Genomic DNA, 22,492 nt, shown 5'->3' with positions numbered 1-22,492 from the left:
GCCGCTTTAAATTCCCCATTGCAAAGTTGCCAAATATTGGCGACTTGCAAAAACTGCAAGTTAATGCATTTACCCCAAGGAGTCATCCTGTATGTCACTTGCCATATGGGTCGCGTAACTTCAGTGTTTACATGGTGAGTGTCTAGATGAGTGAGCCTGGGCATACAAGTGGTGCTTTTGGTTCCCCAGCACCTCCCCAATATCTTTATTGCCGTGGTAAGTTTAGCTGTTCCCCATTCTGGACTGCTTCTACCCCCTTATCTTGCTTTACCACTTCTGACAGATAAAGAAAGGGGACTAGCTCAGAGTAACCTCTGGGTGAACTGCACACCAGCAGGGCTCCCTCTTGCCTTTCCACATAGGCTTTTAAGCGATTAATGTCAAAAGTTCTTACATGCTTTTCACTTTTATCCAAAGCTACCACATAGTTGGCAGGGCTGGAACATCTAAAGACCATGTAAGGTTAAAGCCTAATAGCTTGTAATTTACAACCAAAAAAAGTGATTAACACCTGAGCGCTCCATAATGCTGCTGCCCCGGAGAGGTATCTGGATTGTCACTTGTTTACAATCCTTCAAATAACAAATATGCAATAAAATATGATACCTATTACCCTTGGTGATGCAAATAATACTCAAATCATACACATTACGGTAATATGAGTCCCAAAAGAGTCCACATTAAAAAGTAAAATTTTCTCGCAAATGTCCTTTTTTCAATTTCCACACAGATAGAAGTATTTCCAATATGTTGGAAATCTGATTTTCTGTCCCCCACTGTGATTTGATGTGTAATACTAACGCTGGAAGCCTGCAGTGATCTGGAGGAATCCACAGCACATCATCTTGATACACTCAGTTTACTCTGAGAACTAACATATTGGGAATAGTTCTATCTGTGTGGAAAGTGAAAAAAGGACATTTGCAAGAAAATTTTACTTTTTAATGTGGACTCTTTTGGGACTCATATTACTGTAATGTGTATGATTTGAATATTGTTTGCAGCGCCAGGGGTAATAGGTATCATATTTTATTGCAGCTTGTAATTTACCACAACTTTCCAACCTTGGGTCCATTCTCTATCTCGAGACTTAAGGTGGTACCGCCACTTTTTTCTGTGCTGAGCATTCTGTAGGTCTTATTGGGACAAGTCCATCAATTGTTTCATCCTTTCCTGCAGCTGTTCAATATACTGTAGTATGGTTTGCTCAGTGACATGAAAGTTTCCCTCTCCACTCTCCTTCACTTAGTCTAGGGGTCCCCTTACATTCTTCCAGTATAATGGATTAAAGGGAGAATATCCGGTGGACATCTCGCTGTATACAAACAGGAGCTATGACAGGGCCATTTCCAAATCCTTGCCTTCAGATGGTACATAGGCTCTGAATAAACTTGAAAGTGTCTACTGATAAAATCTACCAGGGCCGGGATAAATCTTTTACCAGACCGACTGGAGATTTTTAGTGACCCTGCTATATCAATGGCCCTCTGAATTGGCTCTCCAAATATGGGTAATTTAAGGGAGCTCTATTTCGGGGCATCCCCTACCTGTTGGCAAGAATCACAGGATTCTCGGTATATATCAATGTAATTTGGATATCCTGAGATTCCCTGGCCCAAAAAAAGTTTTTTTTTTTTGTTTTTTTTTATGAAATAGGGCAGGGTTTTTTGGTCTCAAAATACCCTGCTGCAAGAATGTCATGAGCTAATGACAAGAGTTGGGCTTGAAAGAGCTGGGAAACAACCAATTTGAGGCAGTCCCGGGTCTTTGGTAGGCTGCAATGCAACCATTCTTTCATTTTCCGACACTGTGGGGTAAAATTATCAAGCTGCAGGTTGGAAAAAGTGGAGATGTTGCCTATAGCAAGCAATCTGATTCTAGCTGTCATTTTGTAGAATGTACTAAATAAATAACGATAATCTGGTTGCTGTAGGCAACATCTCCACTTTTTCCAACCGCAAGCCAATCTGTCTCTACGGCACTGTCTCTACTGCACTACAGAGTTTCACTAAGCATTTGTCTGCCCATTGTAACTGCCTAAACCAGCGGTTCTCAAACTGTGCGCCGCGGCTCCCAGGGGTGCCGCGGCGCTGTCTCAGGGGTGCCGCGCGCCAGCCATAAAAAAACCAAACAAACACTTACCAATCCGCGCGGCGCCAGGACCCAGCATCCTCCTCTCTCACGCAGCTGTCATATCAGTGACAGCTGCTGCGTGAGAGAGGATGATGCTGGGTCCCAGCGCTGTGCGGATTGGTAAGTGTTTGTTTTTTTTATGGCTGGCGCGCGGCAGAGGGGCAAAGTGAGAGAGGGCAGTGGAGAGGGGCAGCGTGACAGGAGGGGGACAGAGGAGAGCTACAGGAGAGGGACAGAGGAGAGGGACAGAGGAGAAGGACAGCGTGACAGGAGGGGGGCAGAGGAGAGTGGCAGTGTGACAGGAGGGGGGCAGAGGAGAGTGACAGCGTGACAGGAGGGGGGCAGAGGAGAGTGACAGCGTGACAGGAGGGGGACAGAGGAGAGTGACAGCGTGACAGGAGAGGGACAGAGGAGAAGGGACAGCGTGACGGGAGCGGGACAGCGTGACAGGAAGGGGACAGAGGAGAGGGACAGCGTGACAGGAGGGGCACAGAGTAGCTGGGACAGCGTGACAGAGGGCAGAGGAGCTGGGACAGCTTGACAGAGGGCAAAGGAGGGGGACAGCGTGAGAGAGGGCAGAGGAGCTGGGACAGCGTGAGAGAGGGCAGAGGAGCTGGGACAGCGTGAGAGAGGGCAGAGGAGCTGGGACAGCGTGAGAGAGGACAGAGGAGCTGGGACAGCGTGAGAGAGGGCAGAGGAGCTGGGACAGCGTGAGAGAGGGCAGAGGAGCTGGGACAGCGTGAGAGAGGGCAGAGGAGCTGGGACAGCGTGAGAGGGCAGAGGAGCTGGGACAGCGTGGCAGAGGAGCTGGGACAGCGTGGCAGAGGAGCTGGGACAGCGTGACAGAGGGCAGAGGAGGGGGACAGCGTGGCCGATGAGCTGGGACAGCGTGACAGAGGAGGAGGACAGCGTGTGAGGGGCAGTGGAGGGGGACAGCGTGACAGGGCAGAGGAGGGGGGACAGCGTGAGAGGGGGCAGCGTGAGAGAGGGCAGAGTGTCTGGATGCAGAGGGGGCATTTTTGCATACAACTAAATAAGCATTTCTGTCCTGACCTAAATACTTACATACAATTTTTTGACCCAACTACTTCTAAAACAGGACTGCTCGGTAATTATTTTGGAGGGGTGCCTTAAAAAAATTATGCAGACTCTAAGGGTGCCGCGAACTGCAAAAGTTTGGGAACCACTGGCCTAAACTCTTCCCGATCAGCCTCCCCCAAGTCATTCACAGTCCGTAAAGATGAGGTTCTTGGATCACTCACCAATGACAGGTCTTATCCCAGAGCAGTTGTCACATCCTGAGCTATTTCCTCTGCGAGATCCCAGTATGATTCTTTTTGGCGTTGTTGGAACTGTGGAACACTGGTTCCTACGTGTCTGACTCTGGGTAATGGCTTTTATAAAATTGGTCACCAATCCTTGTCCTAACTTATTTCCGAATACATCATTTGCAGGTAATCCATCCAAAATACCCACATCCACCACTCTAAAAATCAGTCCCCAATCCAAGTGTACTCGGGCTTCCTGCACCTGTCTCGCTGTACTATAAATCATCATCATTTATTTATATAGCACCAGCAAATTCCGTAGCGCTTTACAATTGGGAACAAACATTAATAAAACAATACTGGGTAATGCATACAGACAGAGAGGTAAGAGAACCCTGCTCCGCAAGCTTACAATCTATAGGACAATGGGAGTTTGAAATACAAGGACATGTGCTACATCATATTGCACACTGGACCAGCTAGAATGCAAAGATAAAAGTACTGAGTGGGCTGTGTGTGTACCAATGTTGGTCAGAGGGTTGTTGTCTTGTGTTAGCTGTGTAGAGGGTGGTAAAAGGGGAGATTAAGATGTTGGTTTAGGAATATCATAAGCTTGTCTGAAGATGTGGGGTTCAGAGAACGCTTGACGGTTTGGAGACTAGAGGAAAGTCTTACTGTGCGAGGGAGGGAATTCAACAAAGTGGGTGCAGCCCGAAAAAAGTCCTGTAGCCGGGAATGGGAGGATGTGATGAGCGTGGAAGAGAGATGCAGATCTTGTGTAGAACGAAGGTGTTGAGTAGGGAGATATTTTGAGACAAGTGAGGAAATCTATGTCAGTGCAATTTTGTTGACGGCCTTGTATGTTAGAAGAATTTTATATTGGATTCGTTGAAATACAGGCAACCAATGTAGAGACTGACAGAGTGGTTCAGCAGAGCAAAAACGTTTTGCAAGGAAAATCAATCTAGCTGCTGCGTGCATAATAGATTGTAGGGGTTCAAGTCTGACTTTGGGAAGACCAGTAAGGAGGGAATTGCAATAGTCGATGCGGGAGATGATGAGTGCATGAATTAAGGTTTTTGCGGTGTCTTGTGTGAGATATGTGCGTATTCTGGAAATATTCTTTAGATGTATGTAACAGGATTTAGATATGGAGATGATGTGGGAAATAAATGATAGTTGTGAGTCAAGGATAACACCTAGGCAGCGAGCTTGCGTGGTGGGATTTATGGTCAGGTTATCAACAGAAATAGAAATGTCAGGCAGGAAGCTTCTGTTTTTGGGTGGGAGTATTATTAATTCAGTTTTTAATTCAGAAAGATTGAGTTTGAGTTGGCGAGAAGACATCCAAGATGAAAAGGCAGAAAGACAGTCAGTAACGTGAGACAACACAGATGGTGAAAGATCAGGAGAGGATAAATAGATTTGTGTATCATCCGCATAGAGATGATACTGAAATCCAAAGGAGCTTATTAGTTTTCCAAGAGAAGTGGTGTAGATAGAGAATAGCGGAGGACCTAGGACTGAGCCTTGTGGTACTCCAACTGATAAAGGAAGCGGAGCAGAGGTGGATCCAGAGAAATTAACACTGAAAGAGCGATTAGATAGGTAGGATGAGAACCAGGATAGGACAGTGCCTTCAAGACCAAGGGATTGTAGCGTTTGTATGATGAGTGTGGTCAACGGTGTCAAATGCAGCAGAGAGATCCAGGAGAATTAGAAGAGAGTAATGGTTTTTACTGTTTGCTGTGATCAAATCATTGACAACCTTGGTCAGCACGGTCTCTGGAGTGTTGAGAGCGAAAGCCTGACTGAAGAGTATCCAATAGGTTGTTTGCTGTAAGAAAGTGTGTGATGCGAGTGTAGGCAATTCTCTCGAGCAGTTTGGAGGGGCATGGGAGCTGAGAGATGGGGTGGTAATTTGCGAGAGAGTTTGGGTCTGAATTTTTTTTTTTTTTTTAAATGGGAGTAATCACTGCATGCTTGAATAGTAATCGAAAAAAACCAGTAGAGAGAGAGAGAAATTGCAGATTTTAGTTATAGGGGGAATGAGCACAGGAGACAGGGACCTACCAATTTGTGAGGGAATGGGATCAAGAGGACAGGAGGTAGAGTAGGAAGATGAGAACAGAGTTGAAACTTCCACTTCATTTGTAAGATCAAATGAAGAGAGAGTGTTGGAGGGTGCTACAAAGGACTTGAGCTGATTGCTTGTCGAGGGAGATACCATTTCAAGTCTGATTTTATCTATTTTGTCCTTGAAATAGGAAACAAGTTCCTGGGCACGGATGGTAGTTGGAGAATTTTGGGCGGGAGGATTTAGAAGAGATTTAAATGTGTTAAAAAGGCGTTTGGCGTTAGAAGCCTGAGTATAGATTAGAGATTGGAAGCATGTTTGTTTTGCAGTGTCCAGGGCATTTCTAGAGGAGTGGTAGGTACCAGTATATGTGATGAAATCATTAGATTTACGCTAGTTACGTTCTGCTTTACAATAGAGTTTTTGTAGAGTTTGTGTTACTTTAGTGTGCCACGGTTGGCAGCGAAGTCTACGCGGAGTATGAAATGTTGCTGCAGCCACGTCATCAAGGGCAGTTGCTAGGGTTTGGTGAAAATGGGGTACTGCCCGATCAGGGGAGGAGAATCTAGTGTAGAAATTGGGGAGAGAAGGTGTTGGAGAGAGGTGGGAAACTGTTGAAGATCAATAGAGTTGATATTCCTGCAGTTGTGAGGAGACTTGGAAGAGTTTGACACTAGGGAGGGTAAAGAACTGGGGTTGAGCGAGTATTAAATATAGTGATGATCCGAGAGGAGGAAAGGAGTGTTAAGGAATTCAGAAACTGAGCATTGTCTAGAGAAAACAAGATCAAGACAGTGGCCATCCTGATGAGTAGCGGATTTAATCCATTGGGAGAGGTCAAATGAAGAGGTTGGAGAGAGTAGATTGGAAGCAGCATTGGAACGTGGATTAGAAATAGGGATGTTGAAATCACCCATGATGATGGTGGGGATGTCAGAGGATAAAAAGTGTTGGAGCCACGCAGAGAAGTGTTCAAGAAATTGTTGGTGTGGACCAGAAGGCGATAGGATTTGTAACCCGTTCTCTATGCGTGTTGCTGTCATCTAACAGCATGTACTTCAAAAGATGTGAACGTGAGTGATGAGACATTTGGTAGAACTGTGAACGTGCACTGTGGGGAGAGTAGTCCAACCCCCCCCTCCTTGTCTGCCTCCTGATCTGGGGGTGTGGGTGAAATGGAGATCACCATGTGAAAGGGCTGCAGGTGAGGCAGTGTCTGATTGCGTGTCTGTTATTTCTAGGAGGTTTAGGTTGTTTGAGAGGAAGAGATCGTGTACAGAGGTAAGTTTGTTACAAACGGCGTGCATTCCAAAGGGCACATTTAAAGGGCTTTGGAAGAGAGGGGAGACAGTTTTGAGATTTGCTGGATTTCTGTAGTGTGTGTATGTATATATGTGTATATATATATATATATATATATATATATATATATATATATATATATATATATATATATATATATATATATATATATATATATATATATATATATGTGTGTGGGAGAAGTTAGGGGGATCTGGATTAGGTGATATATCACCAGCTAATAGAAGCAGGGAGGAAGAAAGGTAGGAAATATGATTGTAAGATGTGTGTCATTTTTTAGTTTCTGGCGACAGGGTGAGGCTGTTAAAGTTATTGAATTTAAATAGAAAAAGAGTTCATGACTGTTCACTAGAGTTGAGTGAAGTAGTAATGGGGCATTGTGGACAGAGGTGTATGTTGCAGGATGGATGAGGGATCATATAGTCCTAAAGATAATGCCATGAAAAGAGAGAGAGAGAGAGAAAAATATTTTGGCAAGCATTGGGATTTATGAGTAAAATTGCAAAAATTAGGTAATTAAAATAATTTTCTAATTGCAATGTCCTGTGTAATCAGAGAATTAGTGCAGAGTAAGACTGCAGTAAATGTAGTTTATTCATGGATGTCTTGGATAGTATAGCCACTACTAAAGCAGTGGCTGGGAATTTGGAATCAATACAGATTTCACTAGGGTCAAAGAAGCTACAGAATCTACTCTTGTAGCATAGCGGTTTTTAAAAGAAGGGAATCTCAGATAATTTGAAGAATAGAGTCAAGTTTATTAACTCGTGTACACAGACCAATGAGTCTAATCAGATCAAAAGGTAACGATACTACATTTGCACATATGTTTTATAAGCAATAATCCTGACACTCTTCCGTAGAGGGGCATTTCGGTTAGCATTTACACTGATTGGATAACTAATGTTATCCTCCTTAATTACATGTACTTCTACTCAAAGTATATGCCTCACTGACCACAACATATTAAAATGTGGTCCTATGGTTTGGAGACACTAATTCTCTTATGAATGTCTCTAAATATTCACTCGTACAAGTCGGTATGGCCTGTACCAGCCTTACATAAGCACATTTCAAGAAGCATGAAGAACATAAACATATTGATGTCTTGCAAGACCTTATTCATAAAAAAAACAGGTTCAATCATATAGATACATTAATGGCTGCTGATCTCCATTTTGTATCCTATATTGATTATTCTAATAATTCTATTTCAATCCCAACTCTCTGACACGTCCACTATCACCTAATTGTCCTGCCCTGCCAAAATTTTTAAATTATATTTATATTTCCAGTTTTGTCTTTCGCAAGTTTGTCAGGTTCTGGTGAATGCTTACATTTCTGCCATCCGTGCTGAGTGTGGAGATGGTAATTTCTTAGCTTCTAATATCTCATTGTTAGTGACTACTGCATTTCCTGACTGTAAAACACCCAAGTCAGATCTTTTGCTGCAGAGTAGAATCGGGGTTATCCAATTGGGTGTCAACAAGATCTGGCCTTGCAGAATAATTTTGTTGAACAATTTGTAAACATTCATGATGCATACTCCCAATGTCCACCCTCGGGGAGTGGAAACTCTCATCATCCTCAGGGAGTGGCAGAAGTGCAGCAGGATTAAGAACATTTCTTTGCAAAATTATTTTTGAGGGAACCAGCAAATGGAGTTCCCATTTTGTAAACCTGGCAGTAGAAATGTTTTGTGCCTGTATACAAGTTATCTATATTTCTACTGCATGTAGAACATACAAAAAAATTGTTGTCCAAGGATAATTTCTGCAGACTTTTCAATTAACTGTGAGACATACTTGTTAAGCCCGTGTAACGTGTATGCTTCAAGTCTTTATTTGTCACCATGTCTCTGTGTAAGAACCCCTGATGCATGTCCTAATTGCTCATGTATGAAGCTAGAAAATGGTATGTCATATATTGTGATACCTAGTGCATGTGAACTTAATAGTTTTTGTTTAAGTGCGACAAAATATTCCTTTGTTTCTGTAACAAGTATGACTGGATCTGGTGATGTGCTCTTTGTGAGGTGTCTATAACTAGGTGAAAGGCAATGACCAATGTTTTTCAAATTATTTTTCTGGCTCAACTGCATTGTATCTTTAGAGACCTTGTGACTATTGTGTACAAGGTATGCAAACAGTTTACATATAGGTAAACAAAGAAGGAGGTCATCCACTTACACAATCAGGATTGAACCACATTTGGGTGAAAAGGAAACATTGTTGTCTGTTATATTTTGATTTAAAAAATGCTGTACTATGTTTGAATCCTTGAAAATGTTTGTCTCAAGCATACTGCACACACCTGTAGATGAAGACAAATAAGTCTCGACTCTCCATATCTGTGGAAATGGAGAAAAAATGCATAAGTTAACAGGAAAATATGCACTTGGGTATATTTGCATAAGTATAGTGGCAGTATTTGGAACCTACAGTACAGTCATGGCCAAAAGTTTTTTGAGTGACAAGTATTGGTTTTTACAAAGTTTGTTGATTCAATGTTTTTAGACCTTTTTGTCAGATGTTGCTATGGTATACTGAAGTAAAATTACAAGCATTTCATAAGTGTCAAAGGCTTTTATTGACAATTACATTGAGTTTATGCAAAGAGTCAATATTTGCAGTGTTAGTCCTTCATTTTGAAGACCTCTGCAATTCGCCCTGGCATGCTGTCAATAAACTTCTGGGCCACATACTGATTAACGGCCGTCCATTCTTACCTAATCAATGCTTGGAGTTTGTCAGAATTCGTGGGTTTTTGTTTGACCACTTGCCTCTTGAGGATTGACCACAACTTCTCAATGGGATTAAGGTCTGGGGAATTTCCTGGCCATGGACCCAAAATTTTGATGTTTTGATCCCTGAGCCACTTAGTTATCACTTTGACCTTATGGCAAGATGCTCCATCATGCTGGAAAAGGCACTGTTCGTCACCAAACTGTTTTTGGATGGTTGGGAGAAGTTGCTCTTGGGGGATGTTTTGGTACCATGCTGTGTTCTTAGGCAAAATTTGTGAGTGAGGCCACTCCTTTGGCTGAGAAGCAACCCCGCACATGGTCTCAGGATGCTTTACTGTTGGCATGACACAGGACTAATGGCAGTTTTCACCTTTCCTTCTCTGGACAAGCGTTTTTCCAGATGCCCCAAACAATCTGAAAGGGGATTCATCAGAGAAAATGACTTTACCCCAGACCTCAGCAGTCCAATCCCTGTACCTTTTACAGAATATCAGTCTGTCCCTGATGTTTTTCCTGGAGAGAAGTGGCTTCTTTGATGGCCTTCTTGACACCAGGCCATCCTCAAAAAGTGTTCACCTCACTGTGCGTGCAGATGGACTCACACCTGCCTGCTGCCATTCCTTAGCAAGTTCTGCTCTGGTGGTGACCCGATCTCAGAGCTGAATCATCTTTAGGAGATGGTCTTGGCGCTTGCTGGACGTTCATGGCCACCCTGAAGTCGCCTTCACAACTATTGAACCTCTCTCTTTGAAGTTCTTGATGATTCGATAAATAATTGATTTAGGTGCAATTTTACTAGTAGAAATATCCTTGCCTGTGAAGTTCTTTTTGTGCGAAACAATGACTACTCCACGTGTTTCCTTGCAGGTAACTATGGTTAACAGAGGAAGAACAATGATTTCAAGAACCACCCTCCTTTTAAAGCTTCCAGTCTGTTGTTCTAACTCGATCATCATGACAGGGTGATCTCCAGCCTTGTCCCCGTCAACACTCTCACCTGTGTTAACAAAAGAATCACTGACCTGATGTCAGCTGGTCCTTTTGTGGCAGTTCTGAAATGCAGTGGAAATGTTGTTTTTGGGATAAAGTCCATTGTCATGGCAAAGAGGGACTTTAATTGCAATTTATCTGATCACTCTTCATGACATTCTGAAGTATATGCATATTACCATCATAGAAAACTGAGGCAGCAGACTTTGTGAAAAATAATATTTGTGTAATTCTCAAAACTTTTGGCCTTGGCTGTATACTGTGATTGGGATACAGAAGTAATATGTATCTTATAAAGCAACATACCCACACAGTGTCTTACCAAAAAGAGAAATCACTTAAATCTGCAATAGAACCAGGCGTCCTAGCTGGAATTCCAGCACTGTATCATAGGTCAAATAACTAACAAAAATCAATTCAGATCGATATTCACAAATGTATTAAATGATACTATTACAAGTTTAAAAGATAGTCTATTACATCTTCCTGTCTATACATACAGTATATAAAAGCAGACAGCCCACGTTACTCTTCAGATCACTAGTAATCCACTGAAATAAAAACAGTGACCCTCACTCCCTCGCTGAAAGAGGAAAAAATAGAAAAATTGACAGCCTACACCTGTTTCCAAGTCCCAACATGCTTTAAATTTTTGTATTTAATACTGATCAGATTCAATGCATTGTTAATACTATGGAGACATTTTAATTGCTCTTGAATTATTGAAGTATAATCAGGAAATAAATGTTTTGTCACTTAATGTAAAGACTATTAACACACAACGTCAGACAAACAAAACACATTTTTTCCTCAAAACTTCTTTCACAGTGCACAATATTTGTTAAGGGGATATCTTTGCAGCATCAACCCCCACCCCCCTTTTCTTCTTTCTAACACGCCAAAACCTTCACACCAGGAAAAGAAAAAGGAGGGGTACACTCCACTGTCAGTGCTGTGCAGCCGCTATCATCACAGAAAATATCCCCCTCACACTGTCTAGCTTTTTATCCCATATACATACATACATATGCGGGACATAATGGGGTGGTCATTTATTTACTTGTTGCTTTCTATAACCCACAGAATATACGACTTTCATTCTTCAAACTTTTTTTTTATTTCTCCTCCATCTTGGTTGGTTAGCTACATAGTCATCAGCTAAGCAGTCTGAAGTTTCTTTAGTTTAAGATTTTCTATCGGACATCCACTCTCTGATTTCAGGGGCTATTTTAAGCAGCAACTGCTTAAATACAATTATGTCCATGCTTTGATCAGGGTGTGACAATTATGTAGTATATCTAATGACTGATTGTTATTTTCTGTTGAATTCATGTATGACAATGTATATTGTATGTAACCTTGTAATTTTAATCTCAATGTGTGTTTTGCTAGATGACATGAGTTTGAATTTATGCAAGTGTCAATAATCTTTTGAAACTAGCCACTAGAAGTTTGAAGCCCCAAAGTTGTAAACCATCTAGCCACTCAAGCAGACCAGAGGTGATAGATTCTCTGAGGTGCCCAAACATATATCTTAGTGATAGATAATTTACTTCGGAAATTTCTGTGTCATTTTGGGTATAAATCTGACTTAATTGAAAGTGTAATTCCTTAGGTGGGGGTGAAGAGCCTGTAAGAAGGGTTTAAAATATTCTGCTTTAGACATTGCATTGTGCATTTTCATGAGGGGATCTATCAAGACTGAAATGTCCCATATTTCTCAATTGTGTTCCCTCACACACCAGGTCTTTACTAGTAATTAGTGACTGATTTTTATTTCCTATTTTATTTTCTGAAACTTACCTGTGCAACATATTGTATGTCTTGTTCTTAATTTTTGTAACTAAGCCTTGGAAGCATTTTTTAAGATTAAATAAGTTTAATCTAGTGTGTTCTCCATGATTCTTTGTAAACTTACAAAGCCCAGGGAGGGGCTCATGCTACATGTATATATGATTTAAGTGTCAAACATTAATAAGTTGTTCTGGTGAACATAAGGACACCTTAATAAATCCTTTGTGGTGGCAGAAAAGGTGTATTCATTGCTAAGTGACTAAGGTTACGTTAGTCATGACCAGCTGTTCAGATTGCTGTATCTGGGACAGGCTGGGCATTCGTGACACATGGGATATATGCTTCTTTCCCCTCCATCCACCTTGGACAGGCTCTCTGAAGGTGTTGGGAAAATTCGGCATGGGAACACTTTTATTCAATGTCTGAAAATTCTAGCCATATGATTTTGGAGTCACCGGAAAACTGGTCAGTAGAGCTCTCTTTTATTTTATTTTTTTTCTAACGTCTTCTAATATTCCACATGCTTGGCCCCAAATATCTGGACCATTCTTCTTCACCTATTTGATGAACAATCATTAGGTTCATTAGATTTCGAATATCTGCAGATGGTTGTTGCTCCTCCATTCTCCGACACATTCCTGGCAATCGATGGGGCAGATTCAGTTGCTCCTCCACTGAATACCCATCATTATCCACCTTCAATTCTTCATGGCCTGTCCAGTCCCATTCCACTAAACTGGTAATCAACACCTTCTGGACCTCTGTTCTATCACATTAACCTTAACTGACATAATGATTTTAAGTAGTGCTTCCGAGCTCTGCGATAAGCACGTTCTCTCTCCTGCTGGTCTTGTCAACTTCTCCTTGCAGAGCATGTATGTATCAAGATAGGCTGCCTCCTTCAGTCTACTCAAAAGTTGTGACTCGGTGGTGCCACTGCTGCCACCAAATGGCAGGATACCGGCATGTTGGAGTCTGAAATCACAGAGTAATCCCGGTACCATAGAGGTTCACAGTTCACACAGGCAGCAATATCTTTATTACAGAATGACATGAAACTGCAAAACAATAGCTCAATATGTATTGAAGAGTACCTGCCAGGTAGGTCACCAGTTCCTTAGAACCCCCACAGTATCCCAAAGTCCATGTACTCACTGACCACTATTAGGATTTGCTATAATAGCGTGCTCACACCAAGCTGTAGCTGGAAATTGGTCATGAGTCAGTTTCTGGGGCAACCGCGCTCTTGGTGCACCAGTACGTTGAGTGTACTTTAAGCCAAGTTGTTGCTGTAAGTGTTACACTTGACAAGATTGGGTGCTGAGGCAGTTACCGGGACAACCAAAGAGATTCACTGTAGTAATAAGCTATCTACAATCTCTAGCCAAACTGTTGCAGAACTCCGGGTCAAGTTACTCTGTTCCTCTGGTCCTGATTAAGTTAGGTAATCGCAAGAATAGTATACCAGAACTCTGACAGTTTTGCTTCTCCACCAAACAGAATAAAAGCGAGAGAGAAATCCGCACGAGAACCTAATATCACATGGAATAGATTTACTATTCAGAATGTACCTGCTCTATAGTCAATTATTCAAATGATTAATTTCTGATTCTTGGGAGCGGAGGGACAACCCAAGAGACATGCATTATTACACAGATAAGAAAAGGGAGAAAAAAATCTCTTTATTTAGGGGCACTCCATCATTCATACATATAATGTTAAATTGAAATATTATTATTAATGTATTTAAAATAAACTTACACACCTTACCGTTAGTATGGTGAAATCTATTAAAATATAGAAAAGGAAGAAAATCGTGATTTAAAAAAGTAATGTGTATCTTTCCTTATATGGAAGCTCCTGGGGTGGTAATAATTTTATTAAACAATCCTGTAGGGTCTCTCTGCATTTATAATATATGTGGCTAAGCTTTAGATCCATATTTGACAGTTGATGTCATGTCTCCATATTAGACTGGATATTTGTCAAGGATAAGTATCTATTAATGTGATTATTTACTGTTGAAATATTGATCTATATAGAGGATATGTATACCAGTATTGTGAATTATAAGGAGATAATGGGCAAAAACATTATTTCAACCAGCTTTTGATAATCGCCATCTGTATTAATCAGCCTTGAATTTCTTAGCAAAGCATTATGGTTTATCTGAATAGCGTTATTTGGAATTGAGCAGTTGAGTCACCGGATATTATGGGATAAGATATAACCCATTTAAACTCTCATGATTTAATAATTCCACTTAGAAATATCTTAGTTGTGTTTCTCTTTAAGTCTGCGGCAGACTTTGGAATCAGTATCTGGTGTTCTATATAAACTTTTATTGCAGACGGAGAACATATACATAAATGTTTCTAGTGCCTTTCTTGTGCTGTGTTACCAGGCTGCTGAGACTGTGTTTACAGACTGTGTCTGCGGCAGACAGCTTTTTAAATAAGTATCTGGTGTTCTTTTGTGCATTAATTGCAGATGGAAAAGACACACGTTTTTTCTAGTGCCTTTCCTCTGCCGTGTAACCAGACCGCTGAGACAGAGAAATATCAAAGAGTTCTGTATGCTGCTTGACTGCTGATCCTAAAGTGTTCTCATCAGGGCCGGTGCTAGGGTCCTCGGCGCCCTATGCACAATTTCAAAATCCCCCCGCTCCCCCCCCAGCACACTGCTCTCCCCTGGGTCTCAATGTCCCCCTCCCCTCTTTTTCCTTACCTTAAAGGTGACTCCATGAAGATGCTCCTCGCTGCTGGGTCCCGTCCCTCACTGACACTGTCGGGCCATGATGATGATGTCACGCCCGACAGTCAGTGAGGGGAGGGGGAGTGGAGGAGAGTTGTCGGCGGGAAGGTCCGCCCCAACAGCTGTTGGAGGGGAGGAGAGCCGTTTCGATCCATGGCCCCTCGCCCCTCCCTATGGATTCATCGGAAGCTGTGCGGCGACCGCGGAAGGTATGCTCAGCGGTCGCCGCACAGTATTAAAGTAATTAAGTACCCTACTTCTGTGGCGCCAACCAGGGCCTGGTTCTTATCTCCGCTCATTCATAAACACGGAGCTGTCGGAGTTGAATCCTGTGTGGGCTTCCCCTGATCTATCCCTGCTCACTCCTATGTTCGTTGTTAGCTCCGATATTGTCTATAATTGCCAAGATTCCCTGTCATAATTAAATGAGTGCAATTACTGTGGGAGTATTCCTATATCTGCAGTGTTGAAGGTACACTGTAGCTCTGCTTTGACGCGCGTTTCACCAGGTGGCTTTATGAAAATGCTGAATGAAGGACTGTTTCCGCACATTATTTAAGGCGGAAGAGACCAATCATTTTGAAGTAGCCGCTGATTGACAGTATTGTATCATATGTTTCTCTCCTTAATTGGCCAATCAAAGCTTGCTTATACTGTGATCTATTCTTTGGTGTGATATCATATAGTATATGTTTAAATGTATCTAAAATTTTGGAACATTATGTCTACCTTCTCATTTAGTCATTGTTTGTCAATGTGACCTTATTTATTCTGAGTTGATGAAGGGTTTTAATGTTAGTGTTTGCACTTATAGTTTAGGTTTATCATTCATCAATATATCGTATCTATAATGTTTTGCTGCTCCAGCCAAGCTGTTGTTGCAACTCAGAATACACTATTATAGTGGCCTGGCCAACCAGTTGGTGGACTCTGCCCATGCTGTTGTGTACTTCCCGTATCAAGCTGTTTTTGAAGGTACTGGATTCTGATGCTGTTACTAGAGTAGCGTTGCATTTGGCTCCTCTAATTCTTGCCACTTGTACAACAGACTCTCTACCAGTATGTTAGGGATCTGAATACCAGTCTCCCTATTCCTGTAGGCTCACCAGGTAAACAGATCCAGTAGCTACTCCTGATGGAGTGAAGAACACCGGTTCAGAGGTTTATACACTATGTGCATAAAAACACAGGATTCAAAATTATTTTTACAATGGACCTGGTAGGAGTTGGAACTCCAAGCTGGAATATCCCAGTGGAACGTCAAGGTTATCTGTAATTTCCATGGTGTCAGATTGGTCACAGCATTCCTAGGGGTTGAATGGGAAGTTGCTTAAGTGCCGTATCACGTTGCTATCCCTCCTCCTGCGAGAGTGCCTACTTGTCTTGTGGCGCAGTCCATGGGGAAACAATAGTCACATCAGCATGGACATGAAGGTGTTTGATTTGCCTGATGGAGAGAGCCTTCCGGTTTTAACCCCTTACATTACTTTGTGACCTGCAAAGGGCTCCTGTTGATTCCAACTCTCTGTTCTAGGAAAAGCAGGTAACCAATTTGGTTCTGCCCCTGCTACTGAAGCACACCTGACTAATTTGAACAATACAGTGTGTAAACTAAACATCACCCTTATATTAGTTTATTTGAAATTGACAATCAACTGACCAGACAGTGTACTGAATCGGGCAGATTCAATTGTCTGCAGTGTTCCCAAGAACATTGAGGACGCACTTTCTTGCCTCTATGGAGTGTGAGCAAAAATCAGCGTTGCGTCTTACAACAGAACATCCGTGCGAGGTGTCTTGCAGCTGTCCTTGAGGCACCTCTCGTGGATTTTTTGTTAATTGAATCTGCCCCAATGACATGGCATATAAAATTAATAAGATCATGATATATCCTTGGTGGAGGGTAAAAGTATACAATTTATAGTGGATGCTGTCAACATTTTAATGAATTAAGTTGGTTAACTTGGTTCCATATACAGGGTTTCTGTGAGATTTGCCTGCAGCTGAAGGTAATAATCCAAAGGGACAAAGAGTGCAGTGGAGCCCTTTGCAGTTTGCAATGATTCCTGGTAGAAATTATGGTTGCGCGCACACGATGCAATGTTCCACACAGAAGAATTAAGAATTTCCATTTATCCATATGAATCCACATATTTAGGTCAGTGAGAATAATATCTGATGTAGTAGCATATTAACCACAAAAAGAGATGTCTCAAAGTTAGTAATCCAATAAGAACGCTATAAAGGTTATGTATAGTGTGAAAGTCCTACTTTAATGACAAAAGGCAGATGGTGTATACATACAGTAGGTCTATGTCCATTTCGTCACAGATGCAATAAACTTGTTTTGCATCTATTAAGTCAAAAATTAATTCAGAAAGGTCTCAATGTAGGAGCAAACACTTGACAAATGAAAAGGACTGATTAAAATATGTATAAAAACTGTTGCATTGCCACCTCTAGTAGTGTGCAGGCTCGCACATTGGCTGTTCTTTGAGGCGAGTGACTACTGTATACAGAAATAATAATGGAGACACACTTGTATGCGCACTTGTTCCTTTGTATGCAAACATCAAGAACTTGTCAACCCTGTTTACAGGGCCGGACTGGCCATCTGGCACTTCTGGCATTTGTCAGAAGGGCCAACGGCTGTATGGGCCGGTCGGCTCCCTGCGCTTCGGAGTCCCGCTGCTTTTATTTTCGCACGGCCGCGTGATGTGACGTCATGCGCAGCCACGTCACACCACGTAGGAGCCTTCGCGGTGCGCGGCCTGTTGAGGGCGTAGAGTGCTGAGGTAAGTTGGTGTTCTCAATGGGTCTCTATTCTTTTTCTTTGCATTCCACTTTCGGGGGATAGGGAAAATGGTGCAGGGGGGATAGTAACAGGTACTGCAGGGGGTGGGAGAGTAAGTAAAAATGGCTGCATGGGGGTGGGGGGGTTTAAGTGAAAATGGCAGAAGGGGGGGTGAGTGAAAATGTCTGCAGGGGGAAGGGGGGGTTGTACGAGCGAGTAAAAATGTCTGCATGGGGTTTGTACGAGTGAGTAAAAATAACTTCACAGGGGTGGGGGGGTGAGTGAAAATGTCTGCATGGGGGGGAACAAAGTGAAAATGGCTGTAGGAGGGGAGGAATAAAAATGGCCAATGTGTGTGATGGACAGTATATGACTATAATGTGTGTGGGGGACAGTATATGAATATAGTGTCGTGAGGGAAGGGGGGGTGGTCTTGATATGATGTGTGAGGTATACTATTAATCTAATTGCAGGTAGGGGCTAATTATTGGGTGTTATCTTATTTGTGGGGTGATGGGGCAATTTTAATTTAATTGTGGGGCCTATCAATTTAAGATGGGGCGATTTGACCTTTAATTTAAAGCTGGGGTGTTTTGGGAGCTATTGAATGTGGGGCTGTTTGGGGAAAATTAGATTTTTAGTCCCAGTCCGCCCCTGCCTGTTTACCTTCATTTAATTTCTTTCAGTAGCGTTCACACAAGGAAACTGTTGCCAACTTTTGCTAAATTTTTATTACAGATCAGTATTATACTTATACACTTCATTATGATGAACGTGTGTGTTACACAGCACTGAAAATATATACTGTGTGTGTGTTATATTATATTTCATTCTATAAATCAGATTGTGCAGCAATGAGACAGGGAACTATTGAGTTTGATTTCTGGCCCCACCATCTTTCTAAACAATTTTCCAAACTAAATGTTTTTGTACAATGTGATAGCACCATAATGCTTCCACATTTCAATAGGAAATACCATTTGCGGTCACTAGGGCTTTCCTGCAGGCCTGGGTCCTTGATTGGGATAGCTAAATCAACTATTGTAGTTACTATTGTAACTATTGTAGTTACTAATCGGTCCATTTTGTATTGAATCTTTAAATATTAAAAATAGGAGTGACCTTTTGGAGTGGGTCTCTGACTCCTAAGCCAACACAGTTGAAAAATTATGAAATGGGTCTAGTAATAGAGTTGTAAAACCACCTCTGGTCTTAAAGAGTACTAGTGGGCATTTGCCAAAACACATACTTTATTCTACAAAAGGATCCACATTAGAATTCACTTTTTAATACATGTGGTGTAAGTTAAAATATAAGTTTTTAAACACTTATTCTAGTGCACGTAGCTTGCACTTAAACTGTGGTGGAAAAATAACAGTTAAACCTTTCCTGTGACAACTCACAAATTCTACATCCCATGTGTTCCCACACATTCTGTTTCAGTGATCCATGATTCTTACACAAGAAATTGGTATGCTTTGGTAGTTATGTCTTTTGACTTTTGAGATTAGCTCTCCTATAATTTGCACTGTATTTTAAACTGTTGCCTAAGGTCACATTATAAAGATTATGAACTGGATCTTCTTTAAGAAAGAAGGAGCCTTTTAATATTTGCCCCAGCGGCACCAGATCCAGACTAAAATGCACCAGATTTTGGCTTGGATTGTTTCTTTAAATATTGGCTTTATGCCCTATCAATAGATATGGCTGTGAACGCCAAAATTGTAGGGACAGAGCAGATATCAAAGGGGATTAAATAGCTACAAAAACAGTTATTTGTTTCTAGTAATGAAAAAAAAAAAAAAAGATGAATTTGTGGTTCGGAACACATGCACCATGTTTGACGCTTAACCACATCTTTATTAAAGACAGATAGTCCTTTGGTTTTAAGTATCACCATAATTTACTGAAGTATTTTCTAGATTTTTAATACATTCTTGTTTGGCAGGTGCACCAGCCTTTCCACACTCAGCTCATGTTAACATTGAATCAACAATGAATATCTCTGTTTCACAATTTGGCTAAAACTATTACAATTTATGAATGGTTGAGCTTGATGGACCTGTACTATCTTTTAACATTACTCAATATATATCTGCACAATATGGGCAAAAGTATGTGGTCACCTAAACATCCATCTGTATTGTTGAACATCTCATTCCAAAACCATAAGCATTAATATGGGTTTGGTCCTCACATTGCTACTACTTCTGAGAAGGCTTTCCACTAGATTTTGGACCATTGCATCCATTCTCCCACAAGAGCATTAATGAGGTCAGGCACTGATATTGGCCGGTGAGGCCTGGCTCGCATTTGGTGTTCTAATTCTTTCAAAAGGTGTTTGAAGTGGTTGAGGTCAGGGCTCATTGCAGACCAGTCAGGTTATTCCACATCAAATTCCAGAAACCATTTTTTTTATGAACTGCTTTGTGCACACGGGCATTGTCATGCTGAAACAGGAAAGAGCCTTCCCAAATTGTTGCCACAAAGTTAGAAGCAAGCAATTCTGTACTATTTCATTGTATGGTGTAGCATTAAGATTTCCCTTCACTGGAACGAAATGCACATGCCAAATTTTGAAAAACAGTTCCAGACCATTATTCCTTCTCCATCAAACTTTGGTTTGCCAGTATACATTTTGGTACAAAGCGTTCTTAGTATCCACCAAACCCAGATTCACCCGTGAGACTGATAAATGGGTGAAGCATGATTAGTCACTCCAGAGAATGCATGTTCACTGCTCTAGAGTCTTGGAGCAGTGTTCTTTACACCACTACATTTGATATTTGGCGTTACACATGGTGAACTGAGGTTTTTGTGTGGCTGCTCGACCTAAAAGCCCAATCCATGAAGCTCCCAACAAACAGTTCCTGCACTGACTTTGCTTCTAGAGGCAGTTTGTAACGTAGTAGTGACTGTTGAAACCAGGGACAGAGGATTTTTACGCACTTCAGTAGCTTGGTTCCGTGAACTTGTGGCTGGGATGGTGTTGATCTTAGGCATTCCTAGTTCACTAATGGCATTTATAGATGACCAGGGTAACTAACAGGGCAGAAGTTTGAAGAACTGACTAGTTGGAAAGGTGACATCCTATGGCAGTGCTACTTTGAAAGTCAGATCAGCAATATGACCCATTGTACTGCTAATGTTTGACTGTGAAGACTGCATGACTATATGTTTCTAGCAATGGGTGTGGCTGAAATGGCTAATCACACTACTTAGAAGGGATGTCCAGATACTATTGGCCTTGTAGTGTATATAAGAATTATAGTTAACGAGAAGTAGTATAAGATGCTACAAAAATGTAATTTGTCTCCAATTGAGTTTTAAACAATCGAGATATTAAACAATCTGTGTAAATGGCAATAGTGAAAATGTCTATAAACAGCTGAACACTAACCTACTTTTTCTTTCTCAAATAAAACGCATCACTTCTTTAACACTTTGTTCTTTTTCCTCCTATGTATTTGGTTTTTATAGCTATCAGGTTTAAATCTAAGTTTATCTTGTGGTTTTTTTCTCTCAGACTCATTTACTTAAATTTGTAAACATTACCACCTTATCAAGCTATGTTGTCCTTATGGGTGTGCTAATAAATGTTCTGGGATATAGTTTACTCTGTTCATGAGAAACGCTGAAAGCAAGCATGGCTGACAGTATCCATGTTGTATTTATTGCACCTATAAAAAGCCTTATTGAGTTGTGCCTATGTACATTTTAAAACCATATGACTGATAAGTAATATGATGAAAGGCCTCTCAAGAGTCGTGATGCAGGAAACAACGTTCATGCATCTAACTTACCAGATCAATAAGCATTTATGAACAACATGTCTCTAAAAAGAGCTCATACATGTGTCAACATACATCTGAATTTAAATAGGACTATGACGAAGATGTGTGGTTAACATGAATTAATCGGTCAAAGTGAGCGTCAACAAGACTTGCTCAGTACATCTCAAGAAAATGGAGTGATGACATAAAATATGTTTAATTTTTGTTATCACTTTTCTTTTTAGATGAAAGAGATTGAAGATGCAATTGTGAATGCATATGGAGTGGTGCCAAAAATTCAGTGTCTTCCTCCTGAGCAGGTAACTTTTTTTTTTAATATATATTTTTTGGCAATAAATGTGCGTCAGTGTTTCTAGGGTGTAATAATCATAGTGTTCTGTGTATGACAATATGTTTTGTCTACTCATAGGGCTAGATTTACTAAACTACTGTTTTGAAAAAGTGGAGATGTTGCCTGTAGCAGCCAAACAGATTCTAGTTATCATTTATCTACTGCATTCTACAAAATGACAGCTAGAATCTGATTAGTTGCTATAGGCAACATATCCACTTTTTCAAACCCGCAGTTTAGTAAATATACCCCATAGACTTTGTTTTATCTGAAAAAAATCTCTGTAAATCTTTGCTTTTTAGTCTGTTAAACTGTAAAGTGAGTACTGCAAAACCCTTATTAAAGGGACCTTTAACATAAAAAATTTAATATACGGTACTTATTTAAAATTCTCACAAAAAGTCTCAAGGCTTGCAGCAACTTGTAGGGCTCAAAGTACGAATTGCACACCACACTTCTTCTGGTAGTTTTTATACCAGAGAATGAGC

General features: G+C 41.1%; 1 protein-coding gene across 2 annotated transcripts in view; it reads left to right on the top strand.

The window, feature by feature from the left end:
- Positions 1 to 22,492, top strand: part of RNASET2 (ribonuclease T2) — a 104,889-nt gene that overhangs the window by 58,126 nt on the left and 24,271 nt on the right. For both annotated transcript variants that reach the window (XM_075203362.1, XM_075203363.1), the window contains exon 9: positions 21,898 to 21,972. In XM_075203362.1, coding sequence (XP_075059463.1) covers positions 21,898 to 21,972 — 75 coding nt within the window. The remainder of the gene's footprint in view (positions 1 to 21,897; positions 21,973 to 22,492) is intronic.

Source organism: Mixophyes fleayi, chromosome 3 (genome assembly GCF_038048845.1).
Source record: "Mixophyes fleayi isolate aMixFle1 chromosome 3, aMixFle1.hap1, whole genome shotgun sequence".
NCBI lineage: Eukaryota > Metazoa > Chordata > Amphibia > Anura > Limnodynastidae > Mixophyes > Mixophyes fleayi.
The sequence above is the reverse complement of the archived record's forward strand: the minus strand, read 5'-3'. Positions and strand labels throughout refer to the sequence as shown.